The sequence below is a fragment of the Oenanthe melanoleuca genome, chromosome 11, assembly GCF_029582105.1.
Source record: "Oenanthe melanoleuca isolate GR-GAL-2019-014 chromosome 11, OMel1.0, whole genome shotgun sequence".
NCBI classification, from domain to species: Eukaryota; Metazoa; Chordata; class Aves; order Passeriformes; family Muscicapidae; genus Oenanthe; species Oenanthe melanoleuca.
The window spans coordinates 15,479,265-15,497,878 of NC_079345.1; the positions used below are offsets into that span (position 1 = coordinate 15,479,265).

General features: G+C 40.6%; 1 protein-coding gene across 2 annotated transcripts; it reads left to right on the top strand.

The window, feature by feature from the left end:
* Window positions 1–620: 620 nt before the first annotated feature.
* On the top strand, window positions 621–18,215 carry ZNF507 (zinc finger protein 507). Of its 2 annotated transcripts, XM_056500526.1 has the most exons (7): window positions 621–701; window positions 3,367–5,498; window positions 6,622–6,727; window positions 11,153–11,267; window positions 13,523–13,627; window positions 16,683–16,817; window positions 16,946–18,215. In XM_056500526.1, the coding sequence occupies exons 2-7, from the start codon at window positions 3,372–3,374 to the stop codon at window positions 17,307–17,309; spliced, it is 2,952 nt and encodes a 983-aa protein (XP_056356501.1). In that variant the 5' UTR covers window positions 621–701; window positions 3,367–3,371; the 3' UTR covers window positions 17,310–18,215. The 2 variants fall into 2 exon arrangements, with proteins under 2 accessions (XP_056356501.1, XP_056356502.1); XM_056500527.1 differs by lacking the exon at window positions 13,523–13,627 and having other exon boundaries at window positions 648–701.
* Window positions 18,216–18,614: the final 399 nt, after the last annotated feature.

Consider the following 18,614-nt stretch of genomic DNA (forward strand, 5'->3'; position numbering starts at 1 on the left):
ACTCCTGTGCCGTGTCCCCTCAGCCCTGTGTCACACACACACTCCCGTCCCGTGTCCCCTCAGCCCTGTGTCACACCCACACTCTTGTGCCGTGTCCCCTCAGCCCTGTGTCACACGCACACCCCTGTGCCGTGTCCCCTTAGCCCTGTGTCACACACACACTCCCGTGCCGTGTGCCGTGTCCCCTCAGCCCTGTGTCACACGCACACTCCTGTGCCGTGTCCCCTCAGCCCCGTGTCACACCCACACTCCTGTGCCGTGCCCGTGTCCCCTTAGCCCTGTGTCACACGCACACCCCTGTGCCGTGTCCCCTCAGCCCTGTGTCACACCCACACCCCTGTGCCGTGTCCCCTCAGCCCTGTGTCACACGCACACCCCTGTGCCGTGTCCCCTCAGCCCTGTGTCACACCCACACTCCTGTGCCGTGTCCCCTCAGCCCTGTGTCACACGCACACCCCTGTGCCGTGTCCCCTCAGCCCTGTGTCACACCCACACTCCTGTGCCGTGTCCCCTTAGCCCTGAGTCACACGCACACCCCTGTGCCGTGCCCGTGTCCCCCGGCCCTGCCGCCCCTCACGCAGTGTCACTCGCTGTCCCCATGGCAACGGGAGGCGGCAGCGCCCCCCGCCGGTCACCTGACCCGGGCGCGCGTGTCACGTGATACGGGCTCCATCGTCGCCATCTTGAAGCGGTGGCCGGAGGTGAGGATAACCGGGCTTTTTCTCTATTATTGCCGGCAAACAGCCGGCCGGGACGGCCCGGGGCCAGCGGCGGGCGGCCCGGGCAGCCGGCCAGCGGCGGGCGGCCGGGTGCCTTGCAGGGCCCCAGGCGCGGCGGCGGCGGGCCGGCCCCGGGGCTACGCGCCGCAGCCCATGTGCGGAGCCGCGGGCGGCAGCGGCTCCCGGCGGAGCCTTCCCGGGCCCGGGGCTGCCTCCATTCCCTCCCCTCCTCTCCTCCCCGCTCCTCACTGCCTGGCCACCCCGGCGGGCCAGCTCCTCGCTGCTCTGGGCTGCTGCGGCTCCGCTCCCCACGCCTGGAGCGCTGCCCGAGCCGCGCCGGCTGCCGCGGGCACGGAGCGGGGCTGAGGGCTCGGGGCTCTTGGGGCTGAGGGCTCGGGGCTCTCGGGCCGTCCCGCGGGAGGGAGGGCGGCCGGCCGGGCAGTTTCCCTGCCCTCGGGAGCCGTGATACCATCGCAGCGCGCTCTCCCAGTCAGGTTGGAGCGTGGCTGGCTTTTCCTGCCCTGGAGCTTTCCGCCCTGCCTCGCCGCGCTGCCCCGGCGGGTGCTGGACGCGGCTGGAATGGGCAGCTCGGGGGCGATCCCCTCGGGGCTGCATCTTCCCTCCGCGCCCGTCTGCCTCCCCCGGACACTGTGTTCTGATTGCTGTGCGGGTCCTTTGGACAACGCTCTCGGGCACGTGGGGCTCTTGGGGATGGTCCTGTGCAGGGACAGGAGCTGGACTCGATCCTTGTGGGTCCTTATACTGTATAATTTGTGTACAAAAATGTGTTTCTTACCATCCTTTGATTTACCTCAAAACCAAAGTCTGCAACAGAAAGCATTAAACTCTAAGCAGAGAGTGACATGGCACAAATATATATACCATAGTTATGCATCTGGTAAGGGAGATCAGCTCCAAGCACCCCAAATCAATACAGGTGAAGGTACTCTCTGTTTGCCTTTCTGACATAGCAACAGTACATTGCAGCATGTTTCTTTCATGATCTTTTATCAAGGACTTCTCTTAGTTGTTCTGCTGCTTTCAGGTGTTTTCAGGTAGGGAAAATATTTGTCTGTTAAGCAGTACTTGCAAAGTTTTAAAAGTACCAAGGGTAATTTAAGGTAGCACCAGTTTTTCCTTAACTCATTTTCAAATCGAAAATATTTCAAGTAGACACTACTTCTTTGAATGTTCCATTAAATCTCCTTTCAGAAAAAGCAATTAGAGGAAAAAGCGGGCTTGTCCACTTTTCATAATGCTTTCGAACAGTTTGAAACAAACACCAGTGTTTTTATGTAACTGAATTAGGGTGGTTTTCAAATAATAGTTTTTAACTTGAAGCATTTACCATGAGGTGCAGATGATACTAAAAAACTAACATTGCATATATTGATATCTCTGATGATAACCTGAACTGGAAGCTGAATGGCAGATGAAGGTAATTTGAGTATTCTGCCCAGAATTTTTCAGTACAAAGGGGCACCACAAACCTTGCTCTCATGTGTCTGTGCCTTATAATGCTGTACACTAAATCCATAAGTAGAAATTAGTTGATTTAATGGGCATAATTTTTGAGGATGACTGATAAATAGCCCTCATCTCTTTTTGTTCTAGGTTTTATGCATAGTACATAAAAACTTTGTATAAGTAGTGGCACTTGAATAGGTTATTACTAGACATTTTTTCAGAAGTAAATTTAACTGTAAGACCTTTTGTCCAGCTCCTTCACTCCCCACCCCACAGCTCTGCCCACATCACAAGGTATGTTTTTATGTAAATTGGCTTTTAATTTGACCTCCAACACTATCACATTATTGCCTGTGGTTTATGGTTTGACATTTTTAAAGGAGGGGTAATTGGAAATAGTAACTGCCTGTAGCTTTCCCTCAAAACAGAAAAGAATTGCTCTTTATAACTTTAGTACCACTTGATTTTCCCTACAATTAAGAAATTGTAGAAACAGCTGCAATTAGTAAGTTTTCTAGAAAATTACTTTTATAATGATTAATATGATTTGACATTTGAATGATCTTTAAAATAGTCATAGTGAAATGACTAATGCAAATAAATGCCAGAATTACTTTCTTCTAACATTTCAAGGAAAAAACTGCTTATTTTTGTAAAATACGTTGTTGCAAATTGTTATTTGCTTTAGGAGCATTGCTGTGTCAAAATACATTAGGAATATATTTTCATATCATACCGTGCTTTTAAACATCAATATGCCAGTTACAGTCAATTGATATTTTAATGTTTAGCATTCAGATTTGTAGTGCTTGTAAAGAAAAAGAGAATAGCTGTAACACTGTTCTTCAGCTTACACTTGATAATACTTGTCTTGCCCTTGTAGAGCTTGGAGGCAGCATGTTGGAGACTCTCTTGGAATTCTTCTCTCCAGCTGTACTGTATTATTTTTTATTGTATTTTATTATTGTATATTGCATTGTATATTGATGTAGCATCCATAGTATCCACTAAATGTCCCCAATATCTTTGGCTATTCCTGTAGCCATTCTGAAAATTGTTATTCGGTTAGTGGAATTGGGCTTCTATGTTTGGCAGAGAGAGAAATGTAAATTGTACTGGGCTGTATTTTCATTATTGTGCAGGTGTAAATCTTTATTTTTTATAACCTTTGTTCTCCTAGGTATTATGGAAGAAGGAAGCAGCATTGCAGTATTGATGCCAAATATTGGGGAGCAGGAGGCTGTGCTGATTTCTGAAGCAGTCATTGGCCCAACACTGCAGAGCAGCGAAGACCAGAGAAAATGTAAAACTGACCCTCTGATCCACGTGATCCAGAAGCTGAGCAAAATAGTGGAAAGTGAGAAGTCACAAAGATGCCTTTTAATAGGGAAGAAACGTTCCCATGCTGATGCTTCTGCACAGTCCTTGGACGCAGATGAGCTTTGTGAAATCCCGGCTAAAGCAATCGAGCTCTCAGTGATTGCTACCAAAAAGACTGAAGAGTTACAAGCAGATTATTTTGTGACTGAATGTCTTCCACAAAGCAAAAAAAAGGTGACGTGCTACCAGTGTGGTCTCTGTACGTTTCTATCGCCTTCGCTCTTAACTCTACAAGAACACATAAAACAACATGGGCAGAAAAATGAAGTGATATTAATGTGCTCAGAATGTCATTTTGCCTCCAAAAGCCAAGAAGAACTTGAATCCCACTTCCAAAATCACCACGAGAATGCTGGTAAAAACAGCATCCAGACAAAAGTGCAGCAGGGTGTCAATGTCACAAGTTCATTTCTGCAAGGGCCAGTTGTGAAGGAAGGAAGTGTCAAATCAGGGACTGATCAGACAGGGAATCTGGAATGTAAGGATACAACTCAGTCTGCTCCTGTGCCTGAAGTGGGTAGGAGGAAATGGTACACGTACGAGCAGTATGGCATGTACAGGTGTTTGATTTGCAGGTACACCTGCGGTCAGCAGAGGATGTTGAAAACACACGCTTGGAAACACGCAGGGGAGGTTGATTGCTCCTACCCCATCTTTGAGGAAGAAAATGAAACCACCAGCTTGTCAGAGACAGTTGTAACTCACACACCTCAAAGTGTGGATACAGTTGTCCTTTCTTTGGAAAACAACGAACTTGATATCCATAGTGAGCCTTCTCTTCAGCTTCAGATTTGCAATTCTGAGCAACTGTCATGTAAATCGCCCGTAGGAGCAAATGTAAAAGAGGAAGAGATATTAAGTGAGTCTGTGGTGCATTCTCCTACTACAGAGGTTGTAGAGGAGACTGTATCAGATACAGAGCCCGACAGTTTGATAACTGACAGCCTGCTGTCATCAGCACAGAAAATCATCAGTTGTAGTCCAAATAAAAAGGGTCACATTAATGTCATAGTAGAGCGTTTGCCAGGTGCTGAAGAAAGTGTTTTACAAAAGCCATTCTTAATGAATACTGACATTGAAACAGAAAAAAAATTGATCTCAGAGGAGTCCTCTGTTACCTGTGAAGAACCTGATGAAGTTTATCATTCAGATGCAATTCAAGAAGTAATAATAGAATGGAATAATACCGAGAAGAAAGATAACGAATTAAGCGCTAATAAAAATGTAACAGCTGACGAAAATGTGCCTCCTGCACGAAGGAGGACAAATTCAGAGTCCTTGCGACTGCACTCCTTAGCAGCAGAAGCTCTTGTGACAATGCCAATTAGAGCTGCAGAACTGACACGGTCCAGCCTCAGGGCTCTGACTGGAGAAGATGCTGTGGATGCAGGTGCAGGGCAGGGCACTGATGGCCCATGCATGGCTCATTCTAAAGCAGTGTCCTCACTTAAGGATCCTTCAGAGGAGTTCGGTGGCTTAAACCAAAGTGAATGTGCAATAGTTGAGATCAAGAAAGAGAGACCAGAGTTATCAGAAGCACCAATTAAAATGGGCATCAGCATGTCACTGCTCACTGTCATTGAAAAACTGAAGGAGAGGACAGACCAGAACGCTTCTGACGATGACATCCTGAAGGAGCTACAGGACAACGCCCAGTGCCAGAACGCGGGCGAGGCGGTGGCCGGCAGTAACCTGGTGGAGTTCCTGCCCAGCGCCGAGCGGCCGTACCGCTGCCGCCTCTGCCACTACAGCAGCGGCAACAAGGGCTACATCAAGCAGCACCTGCGGGTGCACCGCCAGCGCCAGCCCTACCAGTGCCCCATCTGCGAGCACGTGGCCGGGGACAGCAAGGGCCTGGAGGGCCACATGATCAACCACTGCAAGGCTCGCATGTACCAGTGCAAGCAGTGCCAGGAGTCCTTCCACTACAAGGTAAAGCTCTTCCTGTGCATGTCTAGGATCCCTAAATAACCTATTTCGCTGCTTTTTTAATAACTGGTGATCCCTCTTTCTAACTTAATTCAGTCTGACATCCCGGCTTCGTTGTAATTACCATTAGGGATTATTGCCAGTAGCACGTGCTGGATATACGGTTCAGCTGTAATTATTCTGCTCTACCCACTGAAATAACCTTGCTTCCTCACATAGCTTTTTTTTCCTGAGAATAATCTTATGGACATAATAATACTGTGTTGTTTTTCTGCCCACACGTAGCAACTGCAGGAAGAAATGGAAACATCAAAGAACTTAATAGCTGAAACTTTAAAAGAATGCTCAAACATGCCTTCCTGTTGTGAGTGTGGCAGTTGGGGGTAACATGAGATACATTGAAGCAGAATTTTTCTTCTTTTTTCCACTGTTGTGTTGCTCTGGATGTTTTGTAGAACTTAGATTTGAAAGATTACATACCAGAGCAGAATAATACACTTCTGCAGTTTTCCTAATTGCTATTTTAAGCATTAGTGAGTTCCTATGTACTCAGCTCAGTACTCAGGAATACAGAACAGATTGCGTCAGTATCCAGCTGTACAGCTGGACCTCTTGGAAGCAGTGGTCATGCAAATTTTCCCGTATTTATTGTCATTTAGTCCTAGTTTGAAAAAATATACAGGTAGGTTAGCAAAAGGCCATCTCTTCTTTTTCCTCCCCGAGCAAGTAGAAACAAGACTGGTGTATTCTTAAGTCAGTAGGCAATACGAAAATTGAGTTAATTTTCACACAAGCCTCTAATGACATACTGCTTTTGGAGTATAACAGTTTTGGAGGAAGAACTGTGGCCACTTGTCTGTGGGAGTGGGGAAAGAAGGAAATCTATTTTCTAAATAAACACACATCATAGAATCCTCTCATCAGTCCTTTATGTCACTAATTCATGATATTCACTTGTTTTGTTTGTAGTAAAATTACCTAAGGGATAATCTGTATATATGTTAGCATACATCTCATATCAGTTGTCATTAAAGCTTGAGTAACAATGTCACAGATGATTGCAATATTCCAAGTGATCACTGTATTTTTGTAGTGTATGTTTAAACATTAGGAACTGTTTTTTCAGAGCCAGCTGAGAAATCATGAAAGAGAACAACACAGTCTTCCAGATCTCTTCTCCACAGCTACAGCTAACAAACTAGTAGTTTCCAGTGAACCAGATGATAGAGAAGGTACTGTTTATATTTACACTTGAAATTACAAAAAGTCACTCATGACATTACTTGTTTGATGTGTTTGTGTAACTGGTTTTAAGATCTCTTGTGCTGAAATGTTTTCATCCCTGTTCATAACCTTAAATGTATGTTCTTTCCAGAGGGCAAAATTTACCACAGTCAGTCTTAAAGTGGTGTCTATTGTTAGGTGGTATATTTTTAGCCCCAGTAATTAAACCCTGCATTTCTTGTGAAAAACAACTGATATGCAATATTATTCTGGATTTTTAAGAAGAATTTTTTTTTCCTTCCTTCCTTCCTTCAGCAGCTATAGTATTTTCCAAATGACCTAAACAAAAGAAAGCTTTTTTTTTTTTAAGTCACCATGGTAATGTAGTTTGCTGTCAGCATGTGCATACAATGCCATTCCTTCTGAGTTTAGAAATTTCTGTTTAATTATGGTAATGTCCAAAATGAGTAATTTATTTTAGCCCTAGTGAGGCAAATGTAAGACATTCTAAATATGCAACCTGTATCTGTAAGAGTTGCCAGGGTAACAGTATGTATCATTTTCATAGAGACATAGAATGGTTTGGGCTGGAAGGGACTTAAAAGCTCCTCTCTTTCCAAGCCCTGCCATGGGCAGGGACAGCTCCCACTAGATCAGGTTGCTTGGAGCCTCCTGTTTGTTTAAATGTGTATCTGCTTCTAATTTAATAGTGTTTGTTTGTTGCAAAATAAACAGCACCAAAAGAACAAAACAAAAACAAATCCATCAAACCCTTAATGCATTAAGGTAATCAAATAGGGGAAAAAATAACCAAATTCTGAAGTTTAGGAGAAAAGGTGGCCTTAAAATCCCTTGTGTGTCCTGGAGAGCCACTATGTATCATTGCAGTGTGAATGCATCCTCTTCTCTGGTGAGTTACAGCTACTGAAAATATTTACAGCATTTTTATTTTGAAGGCAGCACTGTAATTATTAGCCTTTTGCAATTTTGGAGCATTATGGAGAAATACTAGTAATTAGACAGTCTCTGAACAACTGTGAGCTGAAGTATTTCCATTTTGTGCACAAAGCTCTTTTCTGTCCTAACTGTGCTCTCTCGTTTGTTTAGACAGCAAAATGTGCACTCCAATAGTACTTAGGTTGCAGTGGAAATTTCTGGGTTCTACTCTCTCCTCTGCAGCTGCTCAGTGAGTGCAAAAGTAGTTGAAATGGATGCAGTTTCTTGTGAAAAAAGGCACTGACCAGCACGAGCCAGGGTGGATGGGCAATGGTTTGCCCTTAACAACTTGGTACATGTCAGAACAGAATGAGTTCCCAACTTTGCCTTCTGCTCTCTTAGCTCACACTGCCTCCTTTTCTGGCTTTCAGTCTACAAGTTAAAAGTTAATTACCTTATCAACCTCAGGTAGAGTGACCCTTCCCAGCTCCTTTTTGCTCTCATCAATGCAGAAGGCATTTAAATTCAGGAAATTGATCTGTAGTGCTCAGTACATCCCCAGGACCTAAGCCTGAGAGAGCCACTCAAAGCCAGGGGGAGACAGAGAAATGGCCAGGGAGGGTCTGCTGGGAGTGGGAATGTTCCTGTTACAATGGGGGTTTTCTGCATAACATTGTTAGTTTAGCAAGTTACAAATATCTACAAGCACAGCTTGGACTGTTACTTCTGACAATGTTTCATTTGCTATAAAACAGTGTTCCTAAAGATGTGGTGATACATGAAAAACTACCTTGCAATGACTGAAACACGTCAGGTTTGGAGAAATACTGTACCTTTTGAGCTCCAGTCTTGGTAACAGGACTGGTAATGTGAAAATCAATAGTCCTATCTGCTTTTGAAATTAGTATGTTTAATGAGGTTGTTTCAGTTCATATCCTGATCTTGTAAATTAACTTCCATGAAAGGGAAGACCCTTTTCAAGAACTCTGCCTGGTTTCATTTAATTTAGAGGTGTTTTTATAAATATGTTTTTCTCATTATTATCTTACAGAAGTATTCCAGCTATGCACTTTAATTGATTGTTTGCCCCACATGAAATTTAGTGGTATGGCTTGAATGAAAACAGTTCTCCTTTTAAACTTTTATTAACTCATACTGTGGAATGCTTAAATTATTTCAGAACCAATTTATAATCAAATTGCAGCACCACTGCAGTACAGCAATCTCTTGTCAAACAGATGTCATCCCTATAAAGCGACACAAAACAAAGAAGTTTATGGCATAGCATCTGTTAATGTGAAAGATGCCTGAGCTGGAACAGTTTCATTTCTTGTTTATGAAATAGTTAGTCCTAAAAGTCTCTTTATTCATCATGGTTGAACAATAAATTAAAAAGAGCATTATGACACTGGATATGATCGGATTGTAAATGTCTAATAATGAAGGAATAGGGTAATAAGAGCATTACAGGAGCACCTGTTACTGCTGCTGCAACCAAGATCTGTCATTTCCATATTCACTTGTAGGAGACCTGATACTCTCCATCCAGAAAGCAAAACAGGCTCCAAACCCACAAGAAATAAGCCAGTGGAGGGGGTGAGGGACACAAGTGCTGTTTTGTAACAGCAAGAGCTGATGTGATGTATTATAATTTATGTGCATTTTGTGGAAGGAATAAATATAAAGTAGTGATTGGTATAAATAATTGCTCCTAAGTGTGTGCTGCTGGGTGTGAGCCTCTTAGAACTATGCTGTAGCTAATATGTTTGCATAATGCTTTAAAAATCTCATTAGATACTGTTGGTTTTAAACTGCCTGCCCACTGAAATACCAAGTTCGTAATAGAAAATACATCAGGAAGCAGTTTATTCTAAAGCTGCAGAATTTAAAATGGAAAACCCCTTCAAGCAGAGCACAGCCCCTGCTCTCCCAAGGATCTGCAGCTCAGTGAGTGTCCTTGATCCACTTCATGTCTCCTACATGGATGTGTTTTCATAAAAGAATAATGCAGAAATACAAATTCCAAAGTCTTCAAGTAAATAATTAGGATTGTTTTGATAATTTTTACATTAAAGGAAAAACAAAACTAGTAAATTTTACTCTATGAGCTTATTGTAGGAAAAATTCCAGTATATTTTGCTTTAAGGTTGACTTGCAAAGAGTGCCTGTTGTATATTACTTCCATATTATTTTTTATAAGAATGCTAAAGACTGAGCACTGTGGCATTTTTTAAAATGAAATATAGGAAATATATTTTTGGTCATCTTGGTACACACAGAAATATTCCAATTTTATTTCACTGTTTTTGCATTCAGACTGCTATTTTATTTTATATGCTGTACTATATATTTTTCACAATAACCCTCTGGAGTTATCAGCCTTAACTAATTACTTTGCATCTTGAACCAAAACTGCTAAATTTTAGAGTGAAAGTTTAATTAGTTGTAATTTTCCCTTACTGTTGAAGTTAGCTGTGTGACTGCATTCATCAGAATAATATATCTAGAACCCTTTTTGGCATAATTCAGTGCCTGCCTGTGGGAAAAGAAATGTCTCCTTAAAAGAGTTTTACCATCATGACTCTTAATTGTTTTGATAATGAGAAAATTCAGTCTAAAAAAAAAAGTGCATGAGGTACAGCATGATGGGCTGGAATGGGAAAATTACCTGCATAAAAATGTCATCCCTCTTCCCAAATGTTAATATCTTAATATCTGAAGCCATTATTCAGTGTGGGAGCAGGAACAGGGCTGTTAAAGTGTACACACTTATATCTCAAAAATATTCCAACTGTGCACTCGTGGGCACACATTTTCCTGTGTTTAAGGAGTCATTAGCCTTTGTCTCTGCAACCATTAATTTTTCAAGAGTCTTTTTCATTCTGGAAGGAAAAAATTACTTTTGTTACAATTGCTTTTTAGTAATTTGGGTAAGCTCCAAATTATTTATTAAGACATCTGGTCAATATCTATTTTTTTATCCTCTCATATCTTTCAGAAAATATGAGTGAATGTTGGATGATAAAGAGAATTTAGAGGCTTTGGGAGGTCTTTTGCTTTTCTCCTCTGTGTTTGCCAGTTTGAAACTCATCCATTCTCAATCCCTGTCTTTTCCTTTGATTTGATGCATTCTGAAAAGCAGTGAAACTGCTGGGTTCAGCAGTCCCACATTTTATCATCTTTTGCTGTAACGGGATTTTACCCAACTGCAGGGAGAAGGGCAGTCCACATCAGAAAAAAAGACGTGTTTTCCTAAAATTTTAATAATTCCTGTGTATGGAAGGGCAAATACAGAAGAGTATGGTAAAATAAACCATACCTTTCCTACCTTTATGTCTGTTTAGTACTTTAAAAGTATGAAATGTTTATGGACATTCAAAACTATTACTTCAAAATGTTAATTCATGTTTCATAATTCAATTGTGATGAAATTGTAACTGAGAACTCCTTACAAGGCTGAGTGCAGCTCTCTAAAAGAATGGCTTTTGTTTCAGTAGGAAGCAAGTCTTCAGTTCAGAAGCTGTTCAGGTGTGATGTCTGTGACTACACGAGCACGACATACGTGGGAGTCCGGAACCACCGCCGGATCCATAACTCGGATAAGCCATACAGGTGGGTGCTGGGCCTGCCTGGCCCTGCCAGGGTCACTGAGCTGCTCATGCAGTAGGGAAAGGTGCTGCTAAAGAACTGCAATCATGTTATTTTACTGCAAATTACTGAAGGAGCCACACTTGCTGGCTGATTCAAGCTATGTAATTAAGATTTGCTAATTTTTCCAGAATGCATCTTTTCCTGTGGCAGTCTGCTGCTTGTTTTCAGTTTGAAGCATTCACATGTGGAGAGGAAGATAATTCTGTTATAATACTGGACTTTGGCCAACAATAATAATATATTTCTCAGAATCCTTGCACACCTAACTTCATTTTGGATTTCCTTTATTGCAAAATGTTCTCCATTGTCATATTAGTGCTTTATACATTGACTGCTTCAGAGTGTGGAAAAATTCTGCCATTGTCACCAAGTGCCTTATCTTTTTCACTGGTCTCTAACAATAGTAACATACTCACTTAGGATCATATTTTATAAGTTTTCTTCAAGGGTATCATACAGATCTATATAGGAACTTGGGTATCTAAAATCACATGTAATACTACAGCTGAGGTCCCCACCAAAAAAATTAAATCCTTCATTTTCTTGTTGATTGCTGCATAAATTTCCCCAAATTCAATCTGTGCTCATTCATTGTGGATCTCTGTCCCTCTCTAGTGGCTAGAAAATAGATCTGAGTCAATAGAGTTTTTGAGCTGATCTTTAATGTAAACTTCTACCTTTAATGTAAATTCTGGAAACTCAAAACCTGGCAATGCTGACCTAAGCAGAGATACTCTCTTTTGTATAAACAGACCTTGAAAACATGTTGTATTTTGATTTGTGCATTAGTATGATAGCCTATAACACTGGCAAAAATTCACAAGATGTTTACTCAGAGAGCAAGTGTGGAATACAAATAGATTGTTTTCTCCTCAGAACCTTCACTATTACCATTATTTATTACTTAGTGAGGTTGGAGCAGCAGATACTGTAGAGTGTCATGTACATGGTAGTTTTCAAATTGGTGTTAGCAGCCTGTTTTGATTTAGGAATCCTTGGAAATTTTCCATTGGTGATACAGACTGCTGCATACTAAATACAAACCAACCCATCTGCCTTCCTTCTCTTATTATTTTTTTCACAAACCCCTTAGACAAATCTGAAAACATGGCAGGATACTTAAGCCACAGTCTGAAAACCATAATGATCCAGTATTTATGGTATTTCTCCTTCTGAAACATGAATTTCTCAAGCCTTCCATAGTATCAAACAGCAGCCTACTATACTGCTGCCATTTTGAGAGCTGTAAACATATTTTATTATTTGTTTGACAAAACTTGCTGGAACTAAGCTTAGAGCCTTAATGATATGTTTTTGTAGATTTTATATGTTCTGGATTTTAATACTGCACAATTAAATCCTTTTAAAAATATAGTGAGTACTCTCAGGCTAAGTATTCTGTAGTATCAAACTGTTTCACAGTTTAGAGCAAATTTTATAACTAGACATTTTACCATTTAAAAAGAAAAAGAAAAAAAACCATGTAAAGTTCAAACAAATACGTAAGAGTTTTAGCTGAGCTTGATGGTTTCTGTTTTAATATGGCAGTTACAGGAAGGTCATGTGGTTGTATATTGATATTTATTAATAACCAGGAATTTGTGTGATACTTTGGGATCTAAATCCATGGATCTGAATTTAGATCCAGACTGCTTTATGTATTGGTTTTATACAAAGATATTGTGACAGAAGTAAAAAAAATAAAAATTTGAATGACATGATGTGACATGCTAAGGGCACCTAAATTTGAATATGTTAATCTTGTCACTGACTTCTTTTTCAGCAATGAAACCCTGAAACTTGGTATTTTGTTACTGATTTGGCTTTTACAATGTCATGAGAACCTTGCTGATGCATTAAGTAGAGCACATACTCTCCCCTGCAGCAATTAGGGTCACATTGTACCTTTGGAAGGGCTGCACCCAGCCATCCTCACCTTGCTCACACTTAGTGAAGCTTACCCACATCAGGAGAGGGGCACCAGAGAGGTTTCTGGAAGAAACATAATCTGTAATGCCTAGTGATGCTTGCTGAAAGGTGGAGGCTTTTTTGGGCTGCAGAATGGCAGGTTAACACCATAACTTGGGCGTTCTGTGCATGTTGTTAGTCCTCAGCTGTAGTCTTTGTAGGCACCTTTGCTTTCTCGTGGCTGTTGGGGTTTGGAACAGTGTCAGCAGTGAATTGCCAGATTAGTTCACTTGTTGTTGTCTCTTCAGATGTCGCGTGTGTGACTTCGCCACCACAAATATGAATAGCTTGAAGTGCCACATGAGGCGGCACCCCCAGGAGCATCAGGCAGTGCAGCTCTTGGAACAGTTCAAGTATGTAACGGGGCTCATTGGCAAAAAGCTCTCACAGTGGGGGTTTTCTTACATTAAAGCAGTGCTCAGATTCTATTGTCTTCCCTCCTAGAGTCATTCTGTGCTCCAGAGACTTGTTTGGGGCTGTTTGGGTTTTTTGGATGGGTTTGCCATGGCATTTCTAGGCAATGCTTCTGCTGGCTGATTAAACATGTCCTTGACTTCCCTCTGGGACAGTGTTCTGTGTTTTGCTTTCCAGAATGTGGTTGTTGCACACAAACTGCCTATTGCAAGTAGTTTCTGGGCTGTGTTAATTACCTAAGCATGCCTGGAATTGTTTAGGAGACTGTATGAGCCAAAACCATGCCATGGCGCTTCTAACATTGAACATTATAGACAGGTAAATTCCAGTATCCAGGAATGTTCCCTGGCTTTGTTTAATATCTCTGTCTAGGCACAGCCTTTGCATGTTCACATCAGTTGGAATCCAGGTTGGCATCACCTAGTTAAGAATTAGTATGAGTAGTCATTAAGTGATGAGTGTCCCTTCTACTCTGTCCATAGTTATGGGTGGTTTATAGACGCATGAGAAAGTTGGCACAAATATGTGTTATTGTCTCCTACTAATTTGCACCAAAAAATAGAAGTTGGGAAGGGAAAGGAAAGAAAATTGGGAATATTCTGAATATTTCTTATTGGAAAATTTTAAGGGCAATATGAAGAATCCAAATAAAGCACACTCACATTGAGGTTTCTTCTCAAGAAAAGCTGTTTCAAAAGTGCTTCCACTGCATTTTTCCCCAAAATGTTCATAGAAGCATTAAGTTCTATTTGCTCAGCTGTCATACTTCCCACAGTATTGCTGAGTGCTCTTGGTATTACCACAGATTCCTGGAAACCTCCACACTTTGGTCCCTGATCCCCAAGGAATTAGTCTATCGAAGAGAATTGTTTCCCCAGTATATCAATGTAGAATACACCTGAACAGTGGAGTTTAATAATTCAGCACAAATCAAGCAGTAGGACAGGTCATGCTATGGAATTGAAAGGCTTCTACTACTTAACTCAGTAGTAGATAATTTTGTTTCTCTGAGAAAGTGTTGCATATCCTGTAACTATACTATAAGTATATAATCATTAACTGTAGTGCAGCATGCTAAAAGCTGTTGGAGTTTCTGTGTCTGATTTGAACTGGATGCTAAAATAGTCAACAGTATTTGGCTCAAAACATACTATTCTCAGCAAAGTAAATTTTATTAGTAAATCACCTGAGTAAATTAATGAGCTTCAAAAAATGAGAGTATTTAAAGGGGGTTAAAAATGGACACTGTGCTGTGGCTTCATGGTATTCCCAAACCACTGACCAAGCAGTGATAGTGGCACAGAAAATCATATGTATGGTGAGACTAGTGGGCACATTAAATTAAATTAAGATTTATTTGTTGATCTTTGTGTTTTACAAAAAATTTATTTTGGCCTAATTTTATCTATAAATTAACTACAAGGTCTGCCTTTTATCTAATGATATATTTTGTAACAGCCTTGCTAAAGATATTAAGATTCCCAATCCGAGAATACACTCACCTATCTTTGAAAGCATCCATTTTCTTTGTAAGGCTCCAGATTAGAAGGAAAAGAGACAAATATGATCCTACATTCCAAATCAGCAGAGAAAAGTGAGCTAGAAGGACACACCTGTCGTTCCCCAGCAGGACAGGATTACCTTGCTCCATAAGCAAGTACCATGCTTTCACCTAACTTGGGGGAATTTTTGCTGTTCTCTGCAATCTTCTGCTAAGCAGAAATAGTTTCCTGTGTATGATTATTTGCAGGACATTTAAGGACTGTACCCTACTGTCAATATGAAAAGTTACAACACTGAATTGTAGGATATAATGTGGTTTCATGTAGGACTTCCTGTGTTTCCAGGTTCTGAAAAGGTCTTAAAAATGTACAAGAACTAACTTCCATTGTGGTAATTTTAACAGACTCATCATAGTAACACACTGGGATCACATTGCTTGAGCAGAGATATTCCTAGTTATAATTTATTAGCACAAGGTCACCTTCAATTGATTCTGATCTTTTCCATGGGATTTGGGGAACCGAAGCCTTCTAAAGTAGCAGGCAGCTGAGAAAAATAGCTTTTTTTTTTTTTTTTTATCCAAAAGATAAAAAGACAGATCCTGCTGAAGTGATGTCATGCAGTATCACTCATCTCCTTTATGCTGAGGTGACTAATTTATCATCTTAAAAACCACGTAAAAAAAACCTCCTCTGATGTATATTCATGCATGAAAAGGGTTATACAGGATTTGATCAGTTTTGGGCTATTTCTGTCCATAAATATACACTACATCTCCCTGTAAATAAGATTTATTATTCAAGGTTTTGTTCTTTACTGCGTAGGATGGTGTTTTACAGGGAAATAGAAAATTTAGTATTGTGATGCTGGAGCTGATGGAAAACTCAACGGAGAAAATGATCACCTGTCTGAATCTTGATCTGTGAATATTTTCAGAATCTGACACTGCCCTCAGCATCCTGCTGGTCCTGCTTGAGGGGCTGGATTGGACTATGTGACCTCAAGAGGTCTCTTCCAACTTCAACAACCCTGTGGTCATTAATAAACTAATACCTGCTATACCAGGAAAGACTTATTTAGTTCAACTGACATAATTAGTGCTAATTACACAGTTCCTGCTTGGTTCAGAGCAATGGTAGAGAGAGTTCACTACCTCCCTGCCAGATGCCATGTTTCTGCACTCAGCAGAAATACTGCATTTCTGCAGTGTTTAAACAGTTTTATCAGGCCAGATAAGATTTAAATTCAGTTGTTTAGAAAATCAAAAAAATTAGGTTAAAAAGTTCTCAGACCCTAAAAATAGACTTATATTTCAGGATGAGTCTTGGCAAACTAACATGACCCAGTTATGAAACTGAAAAGGGGGACCAAGAAGAAGGTTCACATGGATCTCTCTGCTTACTCATCCTTTTGGAAGAACTAAACCATTACTGAACTAATAAAATTTAACTTTTAAATGTTTCTCTTTTTCCTTTTCCATTTTTCCCCCAGATGTTCTCTCTGTGGATATGTATGTAGCCATCCTCCATCCTTGAAGTCCCACATGTGGAAACATGCAAGTGACCAAAATTATAACTATGAACAAGTGAACAAGGCTATTAATGATGCAATTTCACAAAGCAGTAGGTATGTCTGATTTACTGTCAAACTCTATTATCTCTCAAAAGACCCAAGCGCGACCCAAAATAAAGTTCCTATCAAAAAGTAACAGCTGTATATTTTAATATTTGTTTTGGTTTTTATTATAATTTCAGGTTTCAAGGACAGCTCACTGACAAAACCTTATTAGAAGGCACAGATGAAAGTACAGTACCTATACTAGGAAGTTCAGACAACTTGGTGTCTTTTACAGAGTCAATTAACCAGACTACAAATGAAATTTCAGGTTCTGATGAAAATGAAAAACCTAGCTTGATGAATACCTCATGCAGTTTAGAAAAGAACTCCACTCTACCCCATCTTGGCACAGAATACTGTGTTCTTCTCTTCTGCTGCTGCATTTGTGGTTTTGAGTCTACCAACAAAGAAAATCTGCTGGATCATATGAAAGAACATGAGGGTGAAATCATAAACATCATTCTAAACAAGGACCACAGCACAGCTCAGAATACAAACTAGGTGAAGCAGTAAGTCAAGAGGATTTCCTAGAGTGAATATTTTCTTTCTTTGCTAATTTTTGCCTGACAAACTTGCTAAAGAGAAGAATTGCAAGCAAAACTTGATTTCCCATCCTGAGTTCTTGTTTCAGTAGGAGTACAGTGTTTTAACCAGGGACTGATGAATCATTTAAGAGATAAATATAAGGTGTGGAGAATAGATCAATTCATTTTAACCTGTTACTTCTTTATATGGTGCCAAGAATGTAGGATTGTTGTTTTTTTTTCTTTTCCTGTCAGGTAGTAGTCAGTAATAATGCATTAGAACAGTACTTTAAAACCCAAAGGTGTGAAAGCTTTGAATCACTTGAAAAGCTTTTTTCTTCCTCCCTCTTTGTTGTTTTCCAAGTAATTCAGCAAGGAAGGTTTTTCCCTGGTTTTTTGAAAGATGATCTGGCAACAGATCAGACAAAACTGTTACAATATGATCTGGTAAACCCTCCCTGCCTGCCTTCTGGAAGGTGGAGAGAGGGGAGGTGGGCCTGGCCATGTCTGTGTTGTATGCACACACAGGAGTTCCATTTTTCCTAGTCTGTTTTTAAGGTTTTACAAACTCTCAAGTCATTTTCCAACAGACTGCCATCCTTTCCATTGATTTAGAGCAGCAGGAGGTGAAGGGGCTAGGAGCATTTTGTTAGTAACTATTTGTTTGATTGGATCCTAACTACAAAACTGCTATCTTTTCAACTCATAGTGTGTGACAGATTATTTTTTATAAAAATAACCTGTTGTTTCTTCATGGTTTTCTTGACACATTCAGAGAAATTATTTTTAAAAAGAAAAGCTTATAATGTCACTTTCCATTTGTGGCGATTACTTTGCAGTATGGATGAGCAATGCTTTTAATGAGAACAAGATATTAACAATATTTACCACAAAGTGATGTAGATTAAATCTGTGTAGATTCCAAAAGATGTAGGTGAGCACAAATTGGGATTTTCAGGAACGCCTACGTGCTTTGGCAATCTTTGAAATGCCACTGGCTTGCCAAATATCCCACTTGTCTGTCAGAGCTGTAACTGTAGAAATAATGATCTGAAAGATAATCTTCCTGTAGAAAATCATATTTTAAAAAAGAAATGGCAAACAATGTCTCAAGCCAAAACTGTATCCAGTCACTTACTGAATAAATTTTACTAGTGCCTATAGTATGGATTGATAAAGGGAAGTAGAGATTACTTTGTTGTCCAAGAAACACAAAGAAATCTCACCTTTTTAAAACCTTCAGCTTCTAAAATTACAGTGTGTGGAGTTTGTTGTTCTTACA

Excerpts from the sequence above, each read along its gene's own strand:
- ZNF507 (XM_056500526.1), top strand. The coding sequence starts at position 3,372 with ATGGAAGAAGGAAGCAGCATTGCAGTATTGATGCCAAATATTGGGGAG. Across the intron at positions 5,499-6,621 it reads AGGAGTCCTTCCACTACAAG|AGCCAGCTGAGAAATCATGA; the intron begins GTAAAGCTCTTC and ends CTGTTTTTTCAG. Across the intron at positions 11,268-13,522 it reads AACTCGGATAAGCCATACAG|ATGTCGCGTGTGTGACTTCG; the intron begins GTGGGTGCTGGG and ends TTGTCTCTTCAG.